The sequence below is a fragment of the Echiichthys vipera genome (assembly GCF_963691815.1).
Source record: "Echiichthys vipera genome assembly, chromosome: 4".
Classification (NCBI taxonomy): Eukaryota; Metazoa; Chordata; class Actinopteri; order Perciformes; family Trachinidae; genus Echiichthys; species Echiichthys vipera.
Window position 1 is genome coordinate 29,423,942 of NC_139829.1, and position 25,654 is coordinate 29,449,595.

At 44.0% G+C, this 25,654-nt stretch overlaps 1 protein-coding gene across 2 annotated transcripts; it reads right to left on the reverse strand.

Moving 5' to 3' along the window:
* Positions 1-77: 77 nt before the first annotated feature.
* On the reverse strand, positions 78-23,531 carry golga3 (golgin A3). 2 transcript variants are annotated; one of them, XM_083912658.1, is made up of 24 exons: positions 23,482-23,531; positions 22,047-22,327; positions 20,687-20,842; positions 18,828-18,940; positions 17,611-18,323; positions 17,269-17,377; positions 16,431-16,737; positions 16,069-16,271; positions 15,836-15,973; positions 15,510-15,671; positions 15,049-15,417; positions 14,597-14,674; positions 13,274-13,537; positions 13,024-13,118; positions 12,473-12,689; positions 12,187-12,330; positions 11,359-11,556; positions 11,112-11,228; positions 10,679-10,818; positions 10,462-10,594; positions 10,022-10,144; positions 9,608-9,772; positions 2,088-2,254; positions 78-1,966 (listed from the first exon to the last, which is right to left on the reverse strand). In XM_083912658.1, exons 2-24 carry the CDS (start codon positions 22,195-22,197, stop codon positions 1,774-1,776), a joined length of 4,455 nt encoding a protein of 1,484 aa, XP_083768784.1. In that variant the 5' UTR covers positions 22,198-22,327; positions 23,482-23,531; the 3' UTR covers positions 78-1,773. The 2 variants fall into 2 exon arrangements, with proteins under 2 accessions (XP_083768784.1, XP_083768783.1); XM_083912657.1 differs by having other exon boundaries at positions 20,561-20,842.
* Positions 23,532-25,654: the final 2,123 nt, after the last annotated feature.

The following is a 25,654-nucleotide window of genomic DNA, read 5'->3' on the forward strand; positions in this document are numbered from 1 at the left end:
CCATAAAGACAGACCTTGGGACATAACTTAGAAAGTATTTGTGGCCAACACACCCTGAATGAGCACAAACTCCAATGACAGATGTATAGTGCAATTTTATGAGAAATACAACCACATCTCCCAGCACAAATGTTAAAACAGGAATGAATCAATTCCAATGGGGAAAAAGCAGATACAGCGAGATTTATGAATTGAGCCAAATGCCAAAGCAAATGCCAGTACATGCTACCCAACGTTACAGTGGAAGGTAGACAGGAAGATACAGTCCAAATGATTTTTTTGATTTTCAGAACACATCTATCAATATGTTTATTTGCCTCAGTAAGCATTCTCCTCAAATATTTGTTGTCCCTTTGTAACTTCCTAAGCAAACATTGTTTTTTTAAAAAAGTGTGGGAATGAGCAGCAGCAGCAGCACAGTTGCATGCAGAAAGCTACTGTACCATCCAAAGACCCCCCCCCCCCATCCACTGACATTTGTGTGCAGCTGTACCAGAATCACCATCATCTTCGATTTATGCATGTGATATTTTCTATTTCATCTTTGTTACACTGTTAAACAATTATGACTACAATCATACAAAAAAAAGGAAACATATTTATATATTAACCTCTGGAAACAATTAACTTATCCCAATACCCATGAAACAGCCATAAAACAAGAATAACATCTTATTCAGGGGTAGTCCTTTTTTTTCTTCGTAAATACAATATGTACCAAATGTAACAGAAAACCAACACATCCGATTGCACCTGCTGTTAGAAGAAGTGAGATTTCTGCTTCATTGTAAAACTTCCTCGCTCCGTCAGTTAAGTTTGGATCACGTCGTGTGCAATGTCAGTTGACGCGACCCACTTGTTTTTTTACAATAAACCACTCTTCAGTAAGGACTTGCACGCACGACGTAGTACATCTTGCACACACACCCTCAGCAGAAATATGCTCATTCAAACCGACTTACAGCATATTAAAGATCGCTTAAGGCTTTTTTTTTTTGCATACAAATAACTGCAGTCCATGCTAGACACAACACCTCAAATATATAACTGAGATTAATGTTTAAGAACCCCAAGGTGATATGGTTACAACCGATATAAGAAACACTGCATTTTAACAAGAGGCAATTAAAAAAAACAACAATTGTGCATGACTTAACTTCATGAAAGGGAGTAAGGGTGTTTCATTATCAGCTGCTTAGAAACCACGGGCATGTGTAACCACATCAGTTAAATCATAGATGAGCAACTGCTCTTGTACACAGGCACAAAGAAATGGAAGAACAGTTCATAGCCAGCCTGGTGACAGACTAATGGTTTGTTTGTGTCACCAAGAAACACTTTTGGAAATAATGTCCGCCGTCATTAAGCAGCAATCAAAGCCACTGTTTTCATATTACGAGGAGGATGATGTCTAAATACTTTGGAGACGAAAACTGCCGACAATCTATACGCAACCATATTTGCATCTATGATAACAAAACTGAAGCTTGGGGATCCTCTCGGAGATGCTGCCAGATAAATTGTAATTCATTAACTCAAAAATAAATAAATGTGGCAATAGCATAACAAAAATATAAACAACTGTCAAATAAAGAGTAAAGAATAAAGCTATGGTATATAAAGTATTACTCTGCGAAAGCACCTCTGTGCTGATGGGAAAATGCCAAATGTTGGCAGCAATTGTTAAGAAAGGAGAAAGGGAATAAGGGGCTAAAAGTGCCTTTGTGGATAAAACTCCACTCTCCCTCGAATGGCCTGAGAAAAGTTCTTCTGTTATGACTGCTGCTGTTCGGCTTCATTATTATTTTCCACCGCCATGTTGCTTAGCGGCGTTGATGATCTGGAGATGTTGTTTTCAAGCTCCAGTTGAGCCAGTCCCTCCTCTGCGTTTGTCCATGAGCTCATCGACTCATGTACTATTACAGTGTGTTCCTCCATCTGCTTTTGGAGGCTGTCCATCTCCTCCCTGAGAAAAAAAAACAAAAAACATCACATGTATTCTTGGGATAGCTGCTCAGAACTACACAACAGAAAACAGGAACATCGATAATGTGAACCGAGTCATTCGGGTAGAACAAGAGGCTCACTTGAGCTGCCGTAGACAGTTGTGCAGGTTGTTGAGGGGCTCTTTGTTGACAGATGTTGATGGTTTCAGCAACTCATCCAACAGGGAGGCCGGCACTGGGCAGTCTGGAATCTTAACTGGTGTCACTGGGTTGGATGGGTTCCCCTCACTCTTCAGCTCCATGCGCTGCTGCTCCGACAAAAGCATTATCACAGGGATTTAGTTAGTCATTTATCTGCAGCAGGGATTTCTTTTTTTGGAATTATACCTTTAAATCTAACTAACAAGAGGGCAGGGGCTTTGTAAGCATACATCATAGAACATAATGGGTACCCCACAGCTGTTTAGCATAATACATTAACAAAAGTGAGTGTTCAATCTAGTATCCAATTACTTAAGTTATGTTTCTTAAAGGTTCCATATTGTAAAAAGTGAGATTTTCATGTCTTTTTTTATTATAAATAGTAGTTCTAATAGTAAAAATGTGCTAGTAGAAACCCAAAAATACAAAAATTAACCTCAAAAGTTGCATTATATGGAACCTTTAAATTTAATAGCTTGTGTATATATAGATAGAAGAAGAAGAAGAAGAAGAAGAAGAAGAAGAAGAAGAAGAAGAAGAAGAAGAAGAAGAAGAAGAAGAAGAAGAAGAAGAAGAAGAAGAAGAAGAAGAAGAAGAAGAAGAAGAAGAAGAAGAAGAAGAAGAAGAAGAAGAAGAAGAAGAAGAAGAAGAAGAAGAAGAAGAAGAAGAAGAAGAAGAAGAAGAAGAAGAAGAAGAAGAAGAAGAAGAAGAAGAAGAAGAAGAAGAAGAAGAAGAAGAAGAAGAAGAAGAAGAAGAAGAAGAAGAAGAAGAAGAAGAAGAAGAAGAAGAAGAAGAAGAAGAAGATTTTTTGATTTTTAACAGCACTTTATTTACAGTTAATTAAAAAACAGGAAACAGTTAATTAAAAACAGGAAATAGTTAATTATAAACAGGAAACAGTCGATTAAAAACAGGAAGTGGTTGGGATCAGTGACTCAGAGGAGGAAAGAGGCAAAAGTGAGCTCTCCCTCGGTGAGCCGGCACAGCAGCTGCTCATGAGCCCACTGCGTCTCAAACACCCCCGTGTTCCCTGTGATCCTGTGGAAGCACAGCTCCAGCTTCAGCCTGGCCTTCACGCTGTGCTTCCACAGGGTCACAGGGTCAACAGTCGGCCCGCCCTGCAGCTTGTCCCTGCGAGTCAGATAAATAGACATTTTCGCTTCCCCAATTAAAAAATTCAGAAGCTGTCACTTTGTTTTGTCTGTTTTTTTAAAACCGACTCCACAGATAAAAAGGGGGGCAGTGAACAACACGCCAAACAGGTTAAAAACACGGGTTAAAACCTTAAAAATCTCTGCCAACCTCCTGCACTCAGTAAAAAGGTGAAACACGTTCTCGGGCAGCCTGCAGAACGGGCACTCGTTGACAACACTGTTGTTAAAAACAGATAAAAAAGCGTTGGTGGCAATGGCCCCGTGTAGAATCCTCCATTGGAGGTCTCCGGTCCTCTTTCTCAGTGGAGGTTTATACAGGGTCCTCCACTGAGGGCTCAGCCCGCCCAGCCTCTCAGTCCAAACACACGGCGCTCTGTCACACAGCCTCCTCATGTTCAAAGTTTTAACACAGTTCATGTACAGAGTCTTGTTTTCTGCTTTTTGCAGGCTCAGTTTTATTTTGGTGGTGTTCTGTAGTAGGGGGCCGCTGAGCTCTGTGAAATCGGGGCACAGGTGGATCTCCGGGTAGGGGTCGGTCGGATCGGGCTCAGCTTCTCTCCTGCTGCGTTTGATGAGGAGGACCTTCTCTCTCGCCGTCAGCCTGTTCCTCCATAGTTCCAGGCTCCTCTGCACCAGCCGGACAGACCGCACCCCCAGCACCGAGCCCAGAGCCCGGCCGTCCGTGAGCGCGGGTCCTGCCACATCCACCAGCTGGCCCAGGCAGACAATCTCGGACCTGCACAGCGCCCCCGTCAGCCCAGGCACGGCACTGCAGCAAACATCCAACCTGGCACCACAAACCAGAGGCTCCTTCAACAACCAGTACAGAGAGTTACAGTGTCCACTCCTTTCACTTCTAAACAGCCCCCAGGATTTAAAAACACCCTGATAAAAAGGAGGTAACCCGCCTAACTTTAGAAATTTAAAACCAGTTAAAAACAGAGCAGCATCCAGCCCCAGGTTGTTGACACGCCTGAGTATACAGCTGGCCACGCCTCTCCACACCAGATCCTCAGGTCCAGTCAGAAACCTCTGAATGAACTGGATCCTGAGGGTGGCTGTTCTGCTGGCCAGGTGGACCAGGCCCTGGCCCCCCTCGTCTCTGGGTAAAAACAACACTGCTTGAGGAACCCAGTGCTTTTTGCTCCAGAAAAACCTCACCATTTTTGCTTGTATTTGAGCAATGAGCCCTGAGGGAGGGTCCAGACAGGCGAGCCGGTGCCACAGTAGAGAGGCCACCAGGTTATTTAAAACAAGGACCCTCCCTCGAAAGGACATCTGAGCGTGGAGCCACCTCCACTTAGCCAGTTTGCTGTCGACTTTCTCTACAATGTTTACCCAGTTCTTTCTTTCTGTACTGCTGTTCCCGATGTGCACGCCTAGATAGTTCAAGCCTTCTCTTCCCCACGTCAGGCTTTGAGGGAGAACGGGGAGGCCCTCCCGCCACTCGCCAACAGCAAGGGCCTCGCTCTTCCCCCAGTTCACCCTCGCAGCCGACACATGAGAAAATTTGTCTATCACATTGTTTAAAACACACACATCTTTTTGATCTTTTATAAAAACAACAACATCATCAGCATAAGCCGATAAAACCACACTACTGCTAAAACCAGGTAAAATCAGGCCTCGAACAGATGACCTTATCTGTTGTAGGAGGGGTTCCAGGGAGAGCGCATAGAGCATCCCCGACAGAGCACAGCCCTGCCGGACACCTCTATGCACCCTAAAAGGAGCACACAAGCTGCCATTCAACTTCAGCACACTCTCAATGTCACTGTACAGCACTTTGATCTTGGCTATGAGACCAGCGCTGAACCCAAACCTCTCCATGACTCCCCAAAGGAAGTCGTGTTCAACGCGGTCAAAAGCCTTTTCTTGATCTAATGAGATCAACCCAGTGTTCATGCCTAATGAACTAGAGACCTCCAAAACATCCCGAATGAGGTAGATATTATCTACCATGAGCCTGCCGGGCACACAGTACGTCTGGTCCCGGTGAACAACCTGCTCCATGGTTCTTCTCAGCCTGCTGGCTAAGACCTTAGACAGGAGCTTGTAGTCAGTGCAGAGGAGGGAGACGGGCCGCCAGTTCTTGATGTCCAGTAAATTCCCTTTTTTCGGAAGGAGAGTGATGATTGCTCTGCGACACGATAGAGGAAGTGATCCCAACTCCAGGCTTTCGTTAAACACCTCCAGGATGTCCTGGGCCAAGATGTTCCAGAAGGCTCTATAAAATTCCACAGTGAGTCCGTCTATGCCTGGAGCTTTTCTCCCCTGCATACTCTGCAGCGCAGCAAACAGTTCTTCGGTTGATAATGGGCTGTCAAGCTCCAAATTTGCCTCTCTGGACACGTGAGGAAGTCCTTCGCAGATTTCGTCCATCAGTTCTTTGTTTTCCTTAACCTCACTCTTGAATAAAGAGGCATAGAAACTGACAGCTCTCTCTCTGATCAGGCCCGGCTCCCTCAGCTCCTGTCCTGTCTCAGCCAGCAGGGAGTGGATTTGTCTCCGCTGGCCTTGTTTCTTCTCCAGGCTGAAGAAGAAGCTCGATGGAGCATCCATCTCTGTTATGGATTGAACCCGGGACCGGACCAGTGCACCTTGTACTCTAGTGTCCAGCAGGTTGGCTAAAGTAACCCTTTTAGTCTTGAGGATTTCAATACATCCTCGATCTCCTGTGGACTCGCTCACACACTCGAGATCCACAATATCAGTCTCCAGATCCTTAATAGATCTGGTGATGTCACGTGTGACATTGAGCGTGTGCTGCTGACATAAAAGCTTAATTTGTACTTTGCCATGGTCCCACCACTGCCTCAGACTGACAAACTCTGTTTTTTTCTGTTTAAAATCATTCCAAAAAAAGCTAAAAGCCTCTCTAAAAGATTTATCCACAGTTAAAACAGAGTTAAAATGCCAATAGGCGCTTTTGGGTAAAATGTTCCTGATAAAAACGTCACATAAAACCAACGAATGGTCAGTAAAACCCACCGGTAAAATCTTACACATTTTAATAACACCCACTTTATGTTTAAAAACATAAAAACGATCCAGTCTGGCCAAAGAGATTCGGTTTTCTCTAATGTGGGACCATGTGTACTGTCTGCAGCCCGTGTGCATCCTTCTCCACACGTCCACCAGGCCGCGGGAGGAGACCAGCTGCCTCAGGGCACGCTGGGATACTGGATGAGGCTCTGCATGGTTGCGATCTAAAATCTCATTTTCAGTACAGTTAAAATCCCCCCCCACGAATAAATAATCCTCCGAGTCACAGCTGCTTAAAACATCATTCACTGTTTCAAAGAAGCGCTTCCTCTCTGTACCGTTGTTGGGAGCATAAATGTTGATAAAAACCACGTTAAAATGTTCAAAACCAGCTTTAACTAAAAGACACCTCCCCTCAACGACATGTGTGACCTCCAGAGAGGTGGGAGTGAACCTTTTAGAGAGCAGGAGGCCCACTCCTCCACTGAGGGTGGTGTTATGGCTTAAAATCACTGATCCTTCCCATTCCCTGCTCCAGTCGGCCTCATTCCCGACATCGCTGTGTGTTTCTTGGAGAAAGAGGACATCGATGTGTTTTAGTTTGGTCATCTGGAAAACCACTGCCCTCTTTCTCATCTCCCTAGCACCGTTTATATTTAAGCTGCCTACTTTAAAAAGATCCATAATGATGAAGGTGTTAAAAACCAGACTAAAAACAATCAATGAAATAAATAAAAATAAAACCTGTTCCTTCATCGTCATTAAAACCCGAGCTGCTTCCTGACTTTATGGACTAGTTTCTGAAGTCTGAAGACTTCCTGGTCTGTTAGGTCTGACTCCTCCTTGTGTCTTATCACGTGCCTGATGGAGTCATAGAAGCCCTGCAGATCAGGGAAGTGATGCTCCAGGTTTAAGTTTCTCAGACCTTTAGTCTGCTGTAAAAAAGACTTGACTAAGTCTGCAGGATACACCTGAGCAGCAGTCCGCGGAGTGAGCGACAGGACACTGGTGTCTGACACACACCCCTCACTGTCACTGCTGTCACACAGAGCTGTTCTGTTTTCAGCAGCACTCACTCTACCTGCCAGTCGACCAGCTTTTCCACCCGCCTCCACAACCAACATGCTCCTCCTCTTGCTGCGCCGCTTAGGAGGAGCAGGCGCCACCACAGCCTCACTGGCCTCCATCTCCTCATCTACTGTGTTCCCCTCACACAGCTCACCTGTCACCTCACCTGTGTCACACAGCTCACCTGTCACCTCACCTGTGTCACACAGCTCACCTGTCACCTCACCCACTTCACACTGGTCACCATAGACCTTAACCTTTTCAAACAGCTCACCTTTTACTTTACCTGCCCCACTTTGCTCACCTGCAGCCTTGTCTGCCTCCTCCTCACCTGCCTCACCCCCCTCCTCTAGTTCACCTGTTATTTTGTTTCCCTCACCCACTTCACCAGATACACCGCCTGTCTCTTTCCCTCCACCTGTTTCACCCACACCCGTGTCCACCTCACCTGCCACTTTACCTGAAGAAAACCCTGACTCACCATCCTTACCTGTCGCCTCCCTCGTTTCATCTGTTACCTCCGCCCTCTCCCCACTCACCTCAGTGCTCTCTTCATCCTGACTCTGCATCTCCGCCACTTCCTTTTCTGCAGACCCTTGATCTTTATTTTGCCCCGCAGCTCCAGCCCCCCCGCCGATTACCGCGGCCACACGCCGAACCGCCGGTACGGGCCGACCGACGGCAGCGGAGGTAGCGGGCGCCGCGGCGGCGGCGGCGGCCGCCCCCGCGGTCACGCCCGGGGCGACCGGAGCGTTGCGGCCGGGACAAGCCCTGATTAAATGTCCCTCCTGACCACATCCAAAACATTTGACAGTGGACGATGTTGCAAATAGTACATAATCAAAATCATCCACGCGGACTCTGAAGCAGTAGTCAAATTCTTTGTCCTTGTTGGTCAGGATCATGAAGAGCTGCCTGCGGTGAGACACCACATGTCTCAGCAGCGGAGACTTGCAGCCTGACAGCACCTTTCTGACCGGGGACACCACTTTCCCGTGCCTGGACAGTTCTTTAATCAGGAACTCGTCACTGATGAAGGGGGGCACGTTAGAAAGAGTTATTTTTGTGGCCGGCAGAATCAGCGGTGTCACCGGCTCAAACAGCCCGTTTACCGTGATGCCCGTCTCCACCAACTTGTTCACCTGTTCCACCTTAGCCAAAAACAGAACCACTGCACCATTCATGCGGGCAGCGGACTTCACAGATCCGTGCCCGATCATCTCCCCCACAGCCAGGGCGACCTCCTCCACGCTGCACGGGGAGCCGGCTCCGGTCTTGATGCCGTGCTTCCGCGTCAGCGCGGAGAACCCGCTGCTGGACGCCATCCCTGCTCCTCAGAGCGGGAGGACAAACAAAAGACTCACAAACACGAAACTAACCACGACAACACGACAACAAAAGACACCAAACTGACACAACTACATTCATAAACACACTACACGGAAAAAAACCCGACAAAAGTCGGTAGAATTTAGGAAAAAGATCCAATTTCGCTCCGCTCCTTCACACACACTTCTTACAGGAAGTAGAAGAAGAAGAAGAAGAAGAAGAAGAAGAAGAACAACAACAAGAACAAGAACAAGAACAAGAACAAGAACAACAACAAGAACTTTTATTTATTCTGCAAGGGAAATTCAATTTTCAATCAAGATTATGAGTGACTGCTCAAACTGTGAAACTACGCAGTGTTAATGAAATATGAATCAAGATTATGTTACTGTGTTGCCTTTTTCTCTTACGAAGTGTTTACAGAAATGTATTTAAGTGTACCGTTTAGCTGTAAAATGAGAAAAAGTGTGTGGTCAGGTGGAGCCAAAAGCAAGCCCCACCCACCAACCAGACAAACTTTTCCAGTGTTCACAGTTTGATCAGAGTTCATAAGTAGTCATTGACGCTGTGTCAGAGACTGCTCAGCTCTGATTGGTTGTCAGTCAGGTGCAGTGGATCTAGCAGATGACTTTAGTAGCAGACAGAGAAACGGAGGTAGGGCGACATTACTTTTTCACAGATCCTCATTTTGCTATTGGGATATAATGACAGTTTCAGCAAATATGATTTTTACATTTCTCTTTACAGACAGTTATTGACTTTAGCTTTAACACTAAAGCCATAACAGTATATGGGTATGCCAAGGTTATACGCCCATATATAGGCCAATAGATGATGACAGAAGCAAATTCAAATACCAGTTTCACTACCATTTTTTAGTGAAGAAGCACCAAAATATTCACAGTGAAAAATAGGGCGAGGTACCTTCCTTAGACGGCTCTGTTTGAGGTCCTGCTTGAGTTGCTGGTTCTGCAGTAAGACCGTCTTCATGCTGCTCCTCAGCTCACCCACTTTGGCTTGCAGCATGAACTTGTCCTTCCTGGTTCCGCTCAGCTCATCCTGCACCATCTCCAGCTCTACCTTGATGTTCTGAGAAAGAGAGTTATCTTTGTTAGTTATAAACCGATTTGAAAAGGGGGAAGGTGGAGGTAATGACATAAATACTGCACAGAAATAACCACGGTGCTCAGTTTGCCCTTCGTCTCCAGACACTGAACAAACGTGTTCACTTTAGTAAAGGTAATTATGTAGATTTGTAAATACATGTAACATTTATTTTTAACATTTAGTTACGTAGCAAGCTTTGTGTTCATCTTTTACAATAATGTGACTACTTGCCTGCAGAGCTCTCTGTAGGTTGTCCAGCTCCCTGTGCTGACACTGCTCCATCATCTCCAGCTGCTGCTTCTGAGCTTCAATCTCCCTCTGCCTCTGCTCCACCTCCCACTTCAGGTCCTCCACCTGAAAGAGCAGTCAATGTAAGACATCAGTGTCACTGAGAGATGTTCTCCGATACCACGTGTGATGGCAGATACTAAGGCTGAAACAGATTTTGAGAGAACTGGGGCCCTTAAACTCTTTATTAAACACAGGACAGTGATAAAACACATGGTCAAACTACTCTATTACATAACGTTCAAGCTAAACAATATGTTATAATAAAAAGGTCAATATGATCAAACAAACTGCATCATATCCATTATATCAGCGGTAAATGACCAAGATTGTAAAGATACTGAACGAAAGGTCATCATCTGCTAAATATTTCAGTCTCTGACCTCTTGGTTAGTGAGGGGCTGTTTGGCCAGTTCCTCATCCAGTTGTTTCTGGAGGATCTGGAGCTGTGAATGGGCTTCAGCCAGCTCCTCCTGGAACCTGGAGACCTCCCGAGCGTGCTGCTCATCCTGAACCCTGCAGAGTATGACACAGTCAGTGATAAATGAGTGGTAAGATATACAACTGCTCTGAATTTTTTAATAAAGTAAATGCACATACTGTAGTTTGTGCGATTCACTCTGCAGAGCTTTGACCAGGTCCCCTTTGGCCTGCAGGTCCTTCTTGATCTCTGACAGCTCCAGCATGGCTGCCCTGTAGTGCCGCCTATTGTGGGCTGCTTCAGCCTTTGCTGCTGCCACCTAAAGGACACATCACATCAGTACAACCCCAAAGACCCCAGGAGAGCCAAATGCTCCAAAAACAGCTAAAGGACTTACTACAGATACATGTCACGATTCAGCTTTCTAACTTTTATATTTCTTAGGGGCTTCTCAACGTGCATTGTGCCTTGTGCCAAGCAAATGATCTCAAAATAAATATTCAAATATATTCAAGTCACAGACTCTTTGGAAACATTTGAAAGGCAAAATGAAAATGAGCTTAGAAAGAAGGAGAGCATACTGCATCCGGGTGTATGGCTTAGAGCTCCTACCTGTTCTTTCAGGTCTTTGACTTTGGTTTTCTCCTTTTCCAAGGCAAGCTGTAGTGTTTGTACTACCTGCTTCATTTGCTGGTCCTCTTCCTCTTTACGCTTCAGAACAGCTTGAACCTATAAAAAGGGATGAATGGGGAAACATTCAATTAAAAAATGCATTTTTCAACTAAATGTTTCTAATTTGGCATACAGGTAACAACACAGAGGTAGTCAAAAAACCTATCACCAAAACCCATTTGCTCACCTGTAAGTTGAGTTGGACAAGATCTGCCTCTCTCTTAGCTAAGGCCGTCTCCAGAATGTTGGAATGCTCCCGCAGTGTATTGTGGGACTGTGCCAATCCAGCCAGTTTGCCCTTTTCATGCTCCAGCTCGAGTGCTAGCTTCTTGTTGGCATCCTCTAACTTTCGAATGCGCTTCTTGAAGCACCGGGACTCTTGAAGCTGTGAAATCAATTCATGTCATTAATACAAAGAAACATACATGAATTGAGTGATAACATACGCTGCAATCACTACAGTTTTAAGACTAGTGGCACCAGTTCAGCCTCATCATTTTATCCTATAAGACATCTATCATCATGTGTTTTCATAAGTAGTGTAGGAATTCTTGAGTTATGAACAAATATACTTATATCATACACATGATTGCATCCAGAAGAGGATGAACGTTTTTTAATCAATAACATTTCGAATTGGACACAATTTTTTGATCATGTAGTAGCTAATGAGTGAGCCATCTTGCTTCCCTCCCGTCTCTGTTGAGAAATGTACATGAGATTGATGACAGCCGCTTGTATAGAACGTCATATTCCTGGCTGGCTTTTGTGAATCTGCAGAATCGATCGGGCATCTGGTACAGATCGGGCACTGCTGAGGCCAAGTGGATGTTTTGGGCTAGATTCCCTCCAGGCCTTCATGAGGTGTCGCGTTCACAAGAATACAGACAACCGTAAAAGATAATGCCTCCGGCCGTGGTGTCGCCGACACGGAGACATAAAAATTCAGGAAAAAAATCATTACCCTTCAGGGATAAAGACCAATTCTCTTTAAAACCAAATGATCATCTTTTACCTCATCCTCGAGCTCCATGACCTTCTCCTGGTACTCTTCCAGCTCTGTGGAGGTGAGGTTGATTACTTCCTGCAGCTCCTTCTCTAGCATAGTCTTGCTTTTGGCCACAATCTGAAGCTCAGCCTGCAGAGCCTTAATCTTCTCCTGGATGGTGACACACACATATTGTAATACAGTTTAGATAAAGTTATCCAGGATTATTAAGAATTACATGACACATATATGTTGTTGGCTGTGAATTTTTAAAGGAACTGTAAAGGCCTGGCAGGTTTATACAGTAGGTTACCTGTAAGGCCTGGCTGTTTCCTCCATCAGACACCTGGGCCTTGAGTTTGACCAGCTCTGCCTCGGCCGTCTCCTTGTCAGTCAGAGCCTCTTGGAGCCTCCTACTCAGGATGCCCACAGCATTCTCGTAGGCCTTGTGTTTGGCCTTCATGTCCTTCTGAGCGCTGGTCAAATCGGTCCCCAGCCGCTTCACACGCACCTTCTGCTCTGAGATGGCCCTATTAGATGCAGATAAAAAATGAAGTTCAAAATATCTGAGGTTCTGACCGTAGGCCACACATACATATAATCAAAAAATGTAGTTGTGCAGACTGTGTATCGTATTAAATTTACAGATATTGATGACACACAAACAGAGCACAATGAGATTGATGGTTTTACTGTTTTACCCCCCACATACTGACTCCTAAGTCTATGTTGACAACAGGAATTGTATATGCATAAAAAGCCTTACTTGATATTTATAAATAGCACTTGATAACAGAGATCTGCACCACCAATGTCCAAGTCATTACTGAAGCTTTCCAAATCTCTATGCAGCAGATGACTCACTTTTTGGCTTCTCCCTCCATTTGCTCCACCTGTTTCCTCAGGCCTTCATTCTCTTCCGTCACTGCTGCAAGCTGGCTCTGATCAAACTGTAAAGACTGCAGTGGGAGAAAAACAATACTTTACATAACGATAGGGTTCACACTAGAACTGCTGACACCACACTGTTAACTCACATCTGCTTATACCACATCCAAAACAACACATTTATTTAAAGTAAATGTTGATAACACATGAATATATTTCTAATTACCTGGATCTGGGTTTCCAGCTGATCCCTTTCTGTCTGAATGGCTTGCAGATGGGCCTCCATGTTGTTCATCTGCTCCTGAACTCTCGCCACCTCCTTCTGTAGCCGGGCCTGATCCAGCTCTGCCTTCTGCTTCTCCCCCTGAACGTCCAGCAGCTCCTGCTTCAGGTCCTTCACCTCCGTCAGCAGACGCTTTTTGGTGGACTTGAGCTCGCTGATCAACTGGTCTTTGGAGCTGGCGTCCCGACGGTAGGCTTCCACCATCACCTGTAAGGTCAATAACCGTGTGTCTAATTAATGAAGTGCAGCATTCTGTCCCTTTTAAGGAGAGCATTGTGTCCTGCCCATATTCGTCTTTACCGAGACAGCAGACAAAATACATTTCACAACATACTGTCAATTCAGTGCAGGAGTGAGGGCTGCAACAAGATTTGAATCCGACCCTCCATCATCGCTAGGCTTGAGTGCGATACATATCACATGGTTATAGCAACTTAAAAAAGAAGGTCTATACAGAATTGTTTAAGTTTTTCAACCCAACATGAACCACAGACTGTATGGAAAACATTTCAGCTCCCCAAAAGTGAAGCCAAAACATTTGGATCGCCCCCTGGTGGCTGGCTGCAGTGGTCAGGGCATAAACCCGCCCATGTAGGTCATTCTATATAAGTAGAAATACAAGTGGGAAGAAGGGGGGACGTGTTGTCTATCTTTAAATGCAGTCTATGACTTGACATTTTACAAAATACTACAGGAAACCATCGTTGGAGAAACTGGAAACCTTCAATTCAAGAACCTGCGTTTGAGCACAAATTGGGTGGGTCTCACTTTTCTCCAAACGCACATAAAGACATACTGTAGTATCTAAATAGGTCATTTAACTTATTTTCTTTCTTCCTTTCTTCTTATTTACCACCAGAGGTACACTGGTTTGCTTTTCAGGGATTGCTGTAAGCAGTCTCAATACATTCTGATGGATGCATGAGTCTGAAGGGTCTGCAAAAACTGTCATTCTGTCAATAAACTCCACCCTCTTTATGACAGCCTGTCGATGAAAAATGAGCAGCCTCCACAAGCGCTCAATCCACTGAGACGTGTCGACAGGCACTCTTCTGAGATGACAGCCATCTGGCTCTACAATACATCGTCCCACAACCGCATCATCATCATCATCATCAGCCTTAGGCAGATGGGAGATTCTTATAAATCAATGTAGTAATCATAATAATAATAATAAAAAATGCAAATTAAGTCTACTCTACACTTGCTTCTACAATGCTCTGTACATTATGTCATGCACTCTAGGTGAAAAGAAAGATGACTTACCTTTTGTTGTTGAAACTGCTCCTTGAGTTTCTGAGCTTGTTTCTTCAGGGAACTATTTTCTTGTTTAAGCGTTTCAATCTGTAACAAGGCAAAGGCACTTCATCATTCGCTACTTCTTGGTAGAGAAAAAAAAAGCGGATGCAGAAAAAACCCGGACTCGAAATACGTTTAAATGCTTAAATGTCACTGCCAAACCACTAACAGCTCAGCCATTTCTACAATGCTTCATGCCAAACGAACTTCTGCACAACATCGCTGAGAAAGTATTTAGCCATAACATGTTAAACTAAAGGTTTCACCACAGACCGAGATGGGAATATAATGATGTCTAAAGACACGAGAGAAGGTCAATATTTGTTGTTAAGTCACTGGTAACGGTTTAAACATGCCTGTGGTTTCAATGACAAGTTTATTTAGTATTTTCAGTTTTTCACCTCCCACTTGTATCATACCTGACTGGCCTTGACCTGGACTTCCTGTCTTAGCTGATCCAAGATATCTGAAGCCACCAGAACATCCTCACTAAGCCGTTCAGCGCCCTCATCAAGTTGGCTCTTGTCGGCACGGGCTGCCTGTAGCGCTACCTCCAGGACAATCTTCTCGTTCTGGAGGTACTGGATGTTGTCGTCTTTGCCGCTGGACTCTGTCTGCAGCTCGGCCAGCTGGGCCTCCAGCTCCAGGTAGCGGGCTTCTAGCTGGTTGATGGACTGCTCTTTGGTGTGCAGGTTCTCCTGAGTCGTGGTCAGCTGGCGCATCAGCTCCAGATGCTCTTGCTGGAGTGACTGCAGCTGCACGTCCTTCTGGGAAAGGATCAACTGGGCCTAAGAGGGATAAGAGTGTTAAGTCGGTTTAGAGCAGAATACAATATACTTTTTACTACGGAAACAAGGTGGAAAACAAATGAGCTGACTACCTGCTCTAGTTCCCTTTCCAGGGTGCTGGCTGTGTTGGCCAGTTTAATTAAGCGTTCTCGCTCATCCTCAAACTCCTCCAGTTTGTGCTGCAGATCATCTTCCACCATGTTCTTTGCATCCTGGATCTGCTTATAAGCAGCTTCCTGGGTCAGCATGTCGGCCTAAGTCACAGACAGTAAAATATTTTACACAACATGTCAGATGAATTCAAAAATAAAATAACATCCAAGGTCCTTGACTGAATAATGTCATCAGGTGTGGGTTGCTTCCTAAGTGGATATATAGATATGATGGCATTTTCCGAAAGGGATGTTGGAGATTCTACCTCAATGCTCTGCAGCTGAACAGCAATACGCTCTTTATCTTTGATAGAGCGGTGCTGGGTCTCAGTGAGTTGGTGGGACAGGGTCACGTTCTCCAGCTTCAGATGTTCCAGGACACCAGTCTGGGTCATCTTTCCAGCCTGGGAGAGGTAAAAACAACAAAGTGTCATGTCAACAATTGTCTGATAAATGTCAAGCCTGGATGAAAACCTGACTCCATTAGGGCAAACTTTACCTGCATGTTGGCCATTTCGCTTTGCAGTCGTACTCTTGCCTCCTGGGCCAGTGCTAGCTGCTGCTGGTACCACTGTCTGAGCTGCTGAAGGGAGTCAATTTCAGCCTGGGAGGTCTTCATTCGGCTCTGCAGGGTACTACGCTCCAGCTGGACCTGTTGAAGCTGGCTCTGAAGACCACCCATCTGCTGACGCAACTCGTGGACTGAAAAAGTGCAAGACCAAAACATCTCATTTAATCATGAGCACGGATATGCAAACCGATCGTCAGGTTCTCCATATTGGGTGTTCATTAACTCAAAGCACAATTGTAGCTGTTGACTATTTATTGTTATGCCCAGCTCTCTGGGTCTCAGTCACTCACCCGTATTGTCTCTCATGGTTACAGTGTTTTGCATCTCCTCCACCTTCCCCATCAGCCTGTTGTACTGGTCCTCAGCCACCTTCAGGTCATTGCTTAGAGAAGTCAGACTGGCATTCTTGCTCTCCAGACTGCCCTGGAGCTCCACCATAGACTTCTCTAGCTGGCCGCAGTTTTTCCGCAAAGTGCCAACCTCTAAAGTGAGGGTGTTCTGCTTCTCCTGGCTGACCTGAGCCTCCTCCTTCTTAGCCTGCAGTTGAGCATTGACTGTAGCGAGCTGGGCCTGAAGCTCCGTCTTCTCCTTGAGAGCCTGAGGGAAAGGACAGTGTGGTGAGCACTTACACCCAATTATTCTTAGTTTCCAATATAGTGTCATCTGGGCAGGTAAAAACAGCCCATATGCTTAATGTAATCCTTTTGGATGCTGTGGTACATAACCTTGCATTTTTTTAGCAGTATCAGTACTGACATTCACAAGTGAAGTTCAACATGGTGCACAATTCCATAAGGAAGCATTTACATAGAAGACTATTTTGGATGTTATAAGTATGATGCACAAGCTCACTAATGTAAAACAAAGGTGGCAAAATTCACCAGCTATCTATGGACATACCACAAGTTTTGTAGCAGGCTCCTACAACCAGATATTGCAGCTTAAAGAAATCATAGTGCGACCTTTCTGGATTGTTACAAATGAATCTGCAGTGTTTAATTGAAACTATGAAAGACAAACTCTGTGCTCACTATGGTGTAGTGTGTACTGTATAGTAATATACTGATGATTTTCATGATTTCCATGTTATTTTGTCTTTGGATGGAAAATATGAGTATGTTCTATTACCTGATTGGCCTCAGAGGACAAAGATTCCAGCTGACCCTCAAGCCTCATTTTCTCTTTCAACACCTGCAGCATATCATCATGGCCCATCACTGAACTCTCGAAAGAAACACTGCAACAAATGTAAACAACATTAGTGCTCTAATGAGTAGGCAGTTAGCTTGTTGACAGAGCAACCAATTCATTGTTTTAAGTAATCCACAGTTACAAACAAAAATGCAATCATTGTTCCAGCAATCAATGTACAGTTCTTACCAAGCACTATCTCAATGTAATACTGGCTTCAATTTGTCTGTAAATACAATGTTTATGCCTAAATTGATCGATTGTGGTGGACTGCTATACCTGCTGGAGAAACTGTCTCTGCGGCTGCGAGGCTCCGCTGTCCCTTCCCTCTCCTGCTCCAGCACCAGCAGGTGCTGCTCTTCACTGGCTGCCTGCAGCACCTCCTGCAGGGACGGGAACTGACCCATGGCCTCAGTGGCAATCTCCTTCCCCTCCACTGTGTAGGGCCCCCGCTGTCGTTCCACTGCTGCAGAGAGCATCCCATATGTCCCGCTGGTAGACACACTGCTGTAAGACGAGCTGTCACTGTCGTTCCCATCGTTCCCCTGCCTTGCTCCTGATTCACTGCCGTCAATTTCGGAGACATTGTCCCCAACCTGAAGCGACGCACCAGGCTGTGCCTCTGTTTCACAGGTGTTGCCTTCAGACACCGCGCTGACTTCAGACAAAGTAGACACTGAGCTAATGGTGGACTGGAGGGAGCCCATGGTGTTGTCTGCTGTTCTTACTCCACCTCCTCCACCATCACTCTCAGGAGACTTGTAGTCAGCCAAGGAGTGGATCTTGCTCGGGCGGGGTGATCTGGACTTTCTCTCCTTGGGAGGGGGAATTCCCAAGCTACCCAGTTTTGGACCACGGGGGACACTGGTCCTCAGGAAGGAATACTCCTTGGTCATGGCAAGAGTGTTGGCCCTGGGCAGACCCTCAGGATGGAGCATGAGCTCTGGATCCAGGGTGCTGAATGGCCTGTTCTTGGGGGTGGTGCGGTGAGACTAGAAAAAAAAAAAATGAACTGTACGACCATCCTCCGAAAAACTGACACAAACTTGCTGAGCTTGAAACACAGGTGATGGAAGAAGCCTACCATCTGGACGCCAGCTCCAAAGAACAGTTGATCAGTTTATTAAATATCAAATGAGTAATAGCCATGACAGAAACTATAATGAACAAAAACATAAATATAGAGCAGTCTGGAGCCAAACCCAGACCACTGCTACATACTTCTGCAAAGTGAGAAGCTGTAGACTCTATACCTGTCAAACTGTTTATTTTCTGGTTTACGTTTTCAGAGAAAAATGCGTTTAGCAGCAAACTTCAACTGAGAATAAGTCTACGAGTGTGAAGCACAAGTTGAATGCAGCAGATACAGCATCAAAAATAGATAGATATTTCACGTTATGATAATGCAAACTGGTTTTGGAAACACGAGGACCTTGAGGGCAAACAGATAATAAGCTGGTGCTGTACATGACCTGACATTTACTCCATTCACTCACCCTCTCCTTATGTCTCTGCACTCTGTACTGTTTGAGCTGCTCCTCCAGACGCCGACGGGCCTCCAGACGAATCTTCTCCTCATTCTCCATCTCCAATGATGGCTTCTGGTTGGCTAAAGGGAAAGTATGTTAGGCTAAAGGGAGTCATTTTACCTATCATCACATACTGCACGACTACACTACAACTCTTTATTTCTAATATTTACACAAGACCTGGTTTTATAATAGGGCTGCACAGTAATTCCTTTTTTAAATCACCATATCAACTTGCACAATAAACACATCACGAAAGACACTCAAGATTTTGTGAGTTAGTTGAAAAGAGTATCAGTAGAAAATATGTGCCTTTTGCGTTTAGTTCATAGTCGAATTTGTTCAATGGAATAATGTTGGAAATAATTTCTTTTCATTTGAAATAAATAAACAAGACATTTGATGTATTTTATCAGTATGATGAAAGGATGAGAAAGGCAGACCTGAGTCATCCCTAATATCTGTTGAGCCCTATTGTATTTGACTGTAACAGTTGAATCCTGGCATTGGGCAGAATGTTGCATTATTGATTCAATAAGTATAAGTAAATGCTTGTATATGGTCAGGAGTGAAGCTGCCTGGAATCCCTTCCTCACACGGTAATAGAAAACAAATTATTCAAAATTGGAGCTTCCTATGTTAATCTCTGGGCAGGAAACATAACAATAAGCAACATTCTGCTATTTCTCATGCTTTATCACTGTGTCCATTTGCACGGTTGGTGTATGTGCACGTAAAAAACTTGACAGTGTCATGATTGCAACAGCTATGCAGCTAATACTGCCAATATTGCAATGGGTTAAATGATGACTCTAAAAATCTATAAAAAGATGTACATTGGATCAGTCGTAGGCTTCTTCGTGTGGTGCTACATATAGTCTGTGTGGGATGTGGTTATAATGGGAAGCCAAACAAAATCTCCAAAGTTCGTGCCAAGGCTTAAAATATTACATTTCAGAATTGTGAACAAGGCAACTATGCACCTCTCACATATTTTCATGGATAACATTTTAAAAACTTTTCAAGAACCCAAAGCAAAATGTCCATGACAATTCACGATGTTAACAGAACTTAGAGCCATGAAATATTAAATGTACACTAGCCCGATATTAGTCAAACATTCAACAACAGCAACAACGGATTCAAAAGCTGGTCAAACTGAATTTCAGCTAGCTGTCACGTGGTGTGAGAGATGTGACGGAATGCGAACAAGAAATGTATGCGGTGATAAACAAAACGTCACGCATTGACGCGCATATCAGAAATACGTTAAGTCAAACGTAAACTTTCAAGGATTTTACTACTTGCATGACTTTTTTCAAAATGAGTTTTTGAAATGTCATGACTTTTCCAGGTTTTCCTTGATCATGGGAACCCTTTGTGCCTGACTTTAATATACCACCAAGAAGATAACGTAGAGGGGTTAGTTTTAAAACGCAGCCATTAGTCCAGAGAGTGCTCCAAATAAAGCACCCACACCAATTTCTAATCAAGCAGCCAAATGTCAATGCAGAAATGGGGTAGACTCAAACAACTAAAGGTTAGTCCCACTGAACCCTTTTGTTCAGATAATACACATACAAGGGTGTTAATACGGATGTGTACACCAGTCAAAAAAGCAAAACATCCCACAGCAAAATGAGGTTCAAATACAGGGGGGGTACAGAAGGGGCACTCACTCCACATACGTTTATGCTTACACAATTCAGTCTCCTGCATAGGCATACTGAGTCTGAGCGACTGCAATGAATCACCCTTGTGAACCGTGAGCTCAGCACTAGCCCCCTCAGACTTCTCTAGCATCATGGGTGGAAAAGCAGCCAAACCTGGGGAGGGCTCTTGGGTCTGGGAGTTGACAGGGGAGCTGGTGCTCTGGGGAGGGGCTGTCGGGGGCAGGGACCCATTTATGTGGGTGCTCCCCGCAGCACTAAAGTCTTCTGCAAGTCCGTTTCCATTTGGCATCACATCTGAACTGACAGGACCTGAAAGAGAAGTGGGAAGAGAAGCCCTGAGGAACCTGACAATTAGTCATGATCTGTTCTCGTGAGCTAGACTGCAAGTGGCTGCAGCACTTGGCAAGCTGGCTTGGCAACTCTGTCAAACTTCAATGGCTCAAACGCATAGTTTAAAGTTTTCTGAAGTGGGGCTGTGTGCGGTTATCCATAGTCAGCACATAACCTACAGTAGATGATGGTCAGAACGCCCCAAGTTTGGAGAGGAAAGAACAGAGCCACCAGACTCTGTCCTCCACTGACCTACCTCATACGACCCCATTTCAAAAAATCCCAACTACCCCTTTATGTGACAAAGGTAGCGGGAAACATTAATGCAGCACGTGGCTGCTGATGTCTCCCTTTAGCTGCTTCTACTTCTACATTCAAGGCCCTGAAAACCTATTTCCACCTCCATCAGCTTCAAACTATTGGTGATTAGGTCAAACACAGATCATTTTCTATGAAATCCAGAACAGTTATGGTAATGTGGTATGAGACATTCTGCCTGGGCTGTTTTCTCTGTGCTCTTCTCGCTTGTTTGAAATGGGAAGGGCTTAACGGTCTTAAAAGTGGTCTGACATAGGCCTGTGCACCAATCAGAATGTATCTAGTTTGTGTATCTATCAATGTGATGATAGTTGTGGGATTGCTTGCTAATAGTGTCAGGCCCCAGTGAAACAAATCTGATCAAACCACAACCACATAGTCCACAGCAAAATGGGGGACACACCATTGATTTACGTGTGAGAAAACCACCTTTGTGAGGGCACCTGTCAGGACATCTGTCTCTGTTGCACTGATGATTTTTTAAAATATATATTCTTATTTTCTTTAGTCTCTTGCCTCTCCAAAATACATTTTCAGTACTTTTAATATGGCTTATTTTTAATTCTCCTTAACTCTAACCGCTGTATATGCAAAGTGGCCCCCTAAAGAGAAGCAAATTGAAGATCAGTTCAACTATTTAACACATCAGTTCAAAGAGCCATGTAACATGGGGCCGTAGCTTCAGGCATTGTAGGAGCCACAAAAACAGGTCATGTATAGCAGAATACAAGTGTTACCAGTAATATGCCTAAAGGGGAAATAGCACTGCATATCAGAGAGCAGAGCTGGAGCTCGGTTCAGCATATATACCCTTATATTCACATGAAACCTGATCATATCCTATTGAGACAGCTTCAGTACTCACCATTATGAATATCCCCTTTTGTGTTGTGTGTGTTGTCCAGCCCCTGTTTCAATTGCGTTTCCCCTTCCACTTTGGATTTGATAACATGGAGTTCTTGAGATGCGTTAACCTCCATTTGAGCTGCTTCTGATTGGTTAGTATCCATGTCCATTAAGAAGTTGAACAGTCACAATAATGCTGGGTCCCCTTTGATTAGAAGTTCTCACAAAAGCATATTGTTGGGACGGCAGGGCGGCTGGGGGCATGTCAGTGTCCAGGAACACCTCTGAACACAGACAGCACTGAAGAGAGAGAAAACACTGTGTGTTACATCCAGATTTTCATGTTTGGAGAATTTGACACATTATAAAGATCAACACACATCACAGAACACACTCTAGCTCCTCAGAAGTGATCTGTTTTAGACTTTAAGGATGTTATGTAACAGCACAGCCTGCTTTAGCTGGGGTCAGGTGCTAACAAGCTGCCGTGGCGGTTAAGTAGATTACGTCGCGTTAAATATAGATTCACTAGCAACTAACATTGAATTACTCTACTCTGACACAAAAACATATGCGACAAACTCCTTCAACACATAAGACAAGCCAAAACTGACATCATTAGACATTACAACATATTTACTGACTCTATAAACCGGGATGCTGTCGATGTCAGGCAGCCTCATCGACCAGCAAACGGGCATTCAAGCCATTCAACTATCATCCGTAAGGCTTATTTAGGATTGTGGGGAATGCACTTTTTAATTTAAGCGCAGCAGCTGCTGCTTCTGACACGCCTTCCCTCATTTGCATAACTTGAACAATTCAAGTAAAATAAGTAATAAAAGCCATGTTTGCAAATAGTGGACATTTGTGGACAAGTAAGGCCCGGTTTGCAGGGACTGTGCGGTGTTTACGGCATGCTGTTATCTCTTTATCACCAGAGGAATGTGCTGCTGTCGACTTAAAGTGCGGTGACACTCATGTAGTCCAAATACATTCATTGTGCAACCATCGGAAGCTTTAACTATGACAACCTTTGACCCAAAGGCGGTGTTGCTAAGTTAGCTGTCTGACAGTAGCCGCTGACCAGCACGGTCCTGCTGGAGACACCAGTTCAGAGACAGTCGTTAATGAACCTAATGTTACATGTAAAGGCTGTTATATTGCCCCCCATGTGATAACTGGGTTTAGAGAAACTCTACCGGCTAATGACAAGGAGGATAGCCCTAAAGCGAGACAGCTAGCTGTGTGTTTACGACGGTACCTGTCAAGCTAAATGTGCTAACTAGCTAGCTAGCTAGCAGCGTCAACGCCAGTGCAGAGGAGTGATTTCTGAAATATTTAAAATATATCAACAATTCACCTTCTGTCGCGTAAGTGTGTCGCATCACCCTGTGTGTGTATTATAAAATGACAACGTCAGTAAATGTAACGCACAGACAATAAATACTCACCCTTTTGTGAGCTTCGCCTTCGCTTCTACTACGTGGCTGTTTGGTTTCCGTCACTCATCTGTCCGACGGGAAACAAGAGCACGCAAACACATCTGGAGGAACAGATGAAGCGTGGCCGACAGCGGCGCGTGTTTGCTCATGACGTTTGGTTTTTAAATACTAAACATTAATAATATAAGATTATCTCAAATGCATATGGTGACGCTACATTTATTACACGAACTATAATAGGGAACGGACACAATACTGTGGTGAATCTGTCGGATGTGGTACAGTGCTTCACTCTGGTGGTCAAAGAGCTGCGCCCTACTTTTCAGTAGAGGCGAAGCTGCGGGTGCAACATAATAAGTGTCATAATAACAATATATAACGATTATAATGAGCTTCCAAGCAAGGATTGCATCAATACACACAACATTATTTAATGCCACTGCTCAATGTAATGACATTATTCTGGATTTCACAGAGAGGATTAGAGTTTAAAGGTTGAATATGTAGAATCTTTATTAAAAAATAATAATAATACACCCATGGCGTTTTGAGGGGTACAGAATGAAAGTATTGCTATTCCATAAAAATATACATTTAGTCTTAATTAATAGAGTTGTTTGTCACGTTCTGTTTACATTGTACCAGCCAATAGTAGCCGGCATTGTGGGTTGCCAGGGTTGTCTGTTGTTGGGCGCAGCTACTGTAGGCTCACACTGGGTGATATGCCTCAGCAAAGGGGGCGTTCTTTGTCCCAGCAGCTGAGTGACCGGACGACGAAGAAAATAAGTAGGCTGAAAATAAAACAATAAATAAAGCATAAATAGATACATACGAAGAAATTAACTTAAAAAGTGGGCTATAATATTACATTTCCTTTAAAAAAATCTTTTATTATATCAGCAGTATAAGTACATTTCTTCTTGGGCAATTTTCAAGCCTTTATTTTATCGGACAGACAGGAAATGGGTTGAGAATGAGGGCGAGACTTGTGGCTAGTCGGAGTCGAACCAGCGGCCTCTGCCTCGAGAACCTTCAGCCTCTTTACATGGGGCAGCTGCTCTTACCACTGTTCCACTGGCCTCCTCACACATTTCTTAATATAAATAATTTGGCTCGACTCAAAATAATTTTGAAATTCAATTATGAAGGGTTTGGCCAAGATTTGGAGAATTTGGTTTTATGGATATGAAATTATTTATTATTTATTTTATTATATTGATGCTTCCCTTGAATAACTAGTAAATAGACATTAATCCACTGTATTGTTTTGATTTGTTTACAGGTAATGACGTCTTTTGCTTCCAATTTAATTAAGTGATTTTACTGAATGCTAAAAAAAGCTTTCAACTTTTTTCCAGAACTCCAAAGTTACACTGACACTCCCAGAATACCCTTTTCTCTCCTCCCATCTGCCTCCTTCTGGCTCCTCATCCCAATACTATCCAGCCTGAATAAGGATTCACATAAATCCCAACATGAACCACTTGGTGGAGCTCCAGTCCATGCACCCACAGCAGTAACTGGAGCAAAGTAACCCTGACTCTGCAGCCTGACTCTCATTAAACTCCATTCATCATGCAACATTTGGGGCCAAATCAATGAGCTCCTGTGACATTGGTTCACATTTTTATGCCATAAAAATACATTTCAGTACAATTGAAAAATAGATTTCTTTTGGTGGTAAAATAGATGCTTTTTGGAGGTTAAATAGATGCTTTTTGGAGGTTAAATAGATGCATTTTGGTGGTAAAATAGATGCGTTTTGGTGGTAAAATAGATGCTTTTTGGTGGTAAAATAGATGCTTTTTGGTGGTAAAATAGATGCTTTTTGGAGGTAAAATAGATGCTTTTTGGTGGTTAAATAGATGCTTTTTGGTGGTAAAAGAGATGCTTTTTGGTGGTAAAAGAGATGCTTTTTGGTGGTTAAATAGATGCTTTTTGGTGGTTAAATAGATGCTTTTTGGTGGTAAAATAGATGCTTTTTGGAGGTTAAATAGGTGCTTTTTGGTGGTTAAATAGGTGCTGTTTGGTGGTAAAATAGATGCTTTTTGGGGGTAAAATAGATGCTTTTTGGAGGTTAAATACGTGCTTTTTGGTGGTAAAATAGGTGCTTTTTGGTGGTTAAATAGATGCTGTTTGGTGGTTAAATAGATGCTTTTTGGTGGTAAAATAGATGCTTTTT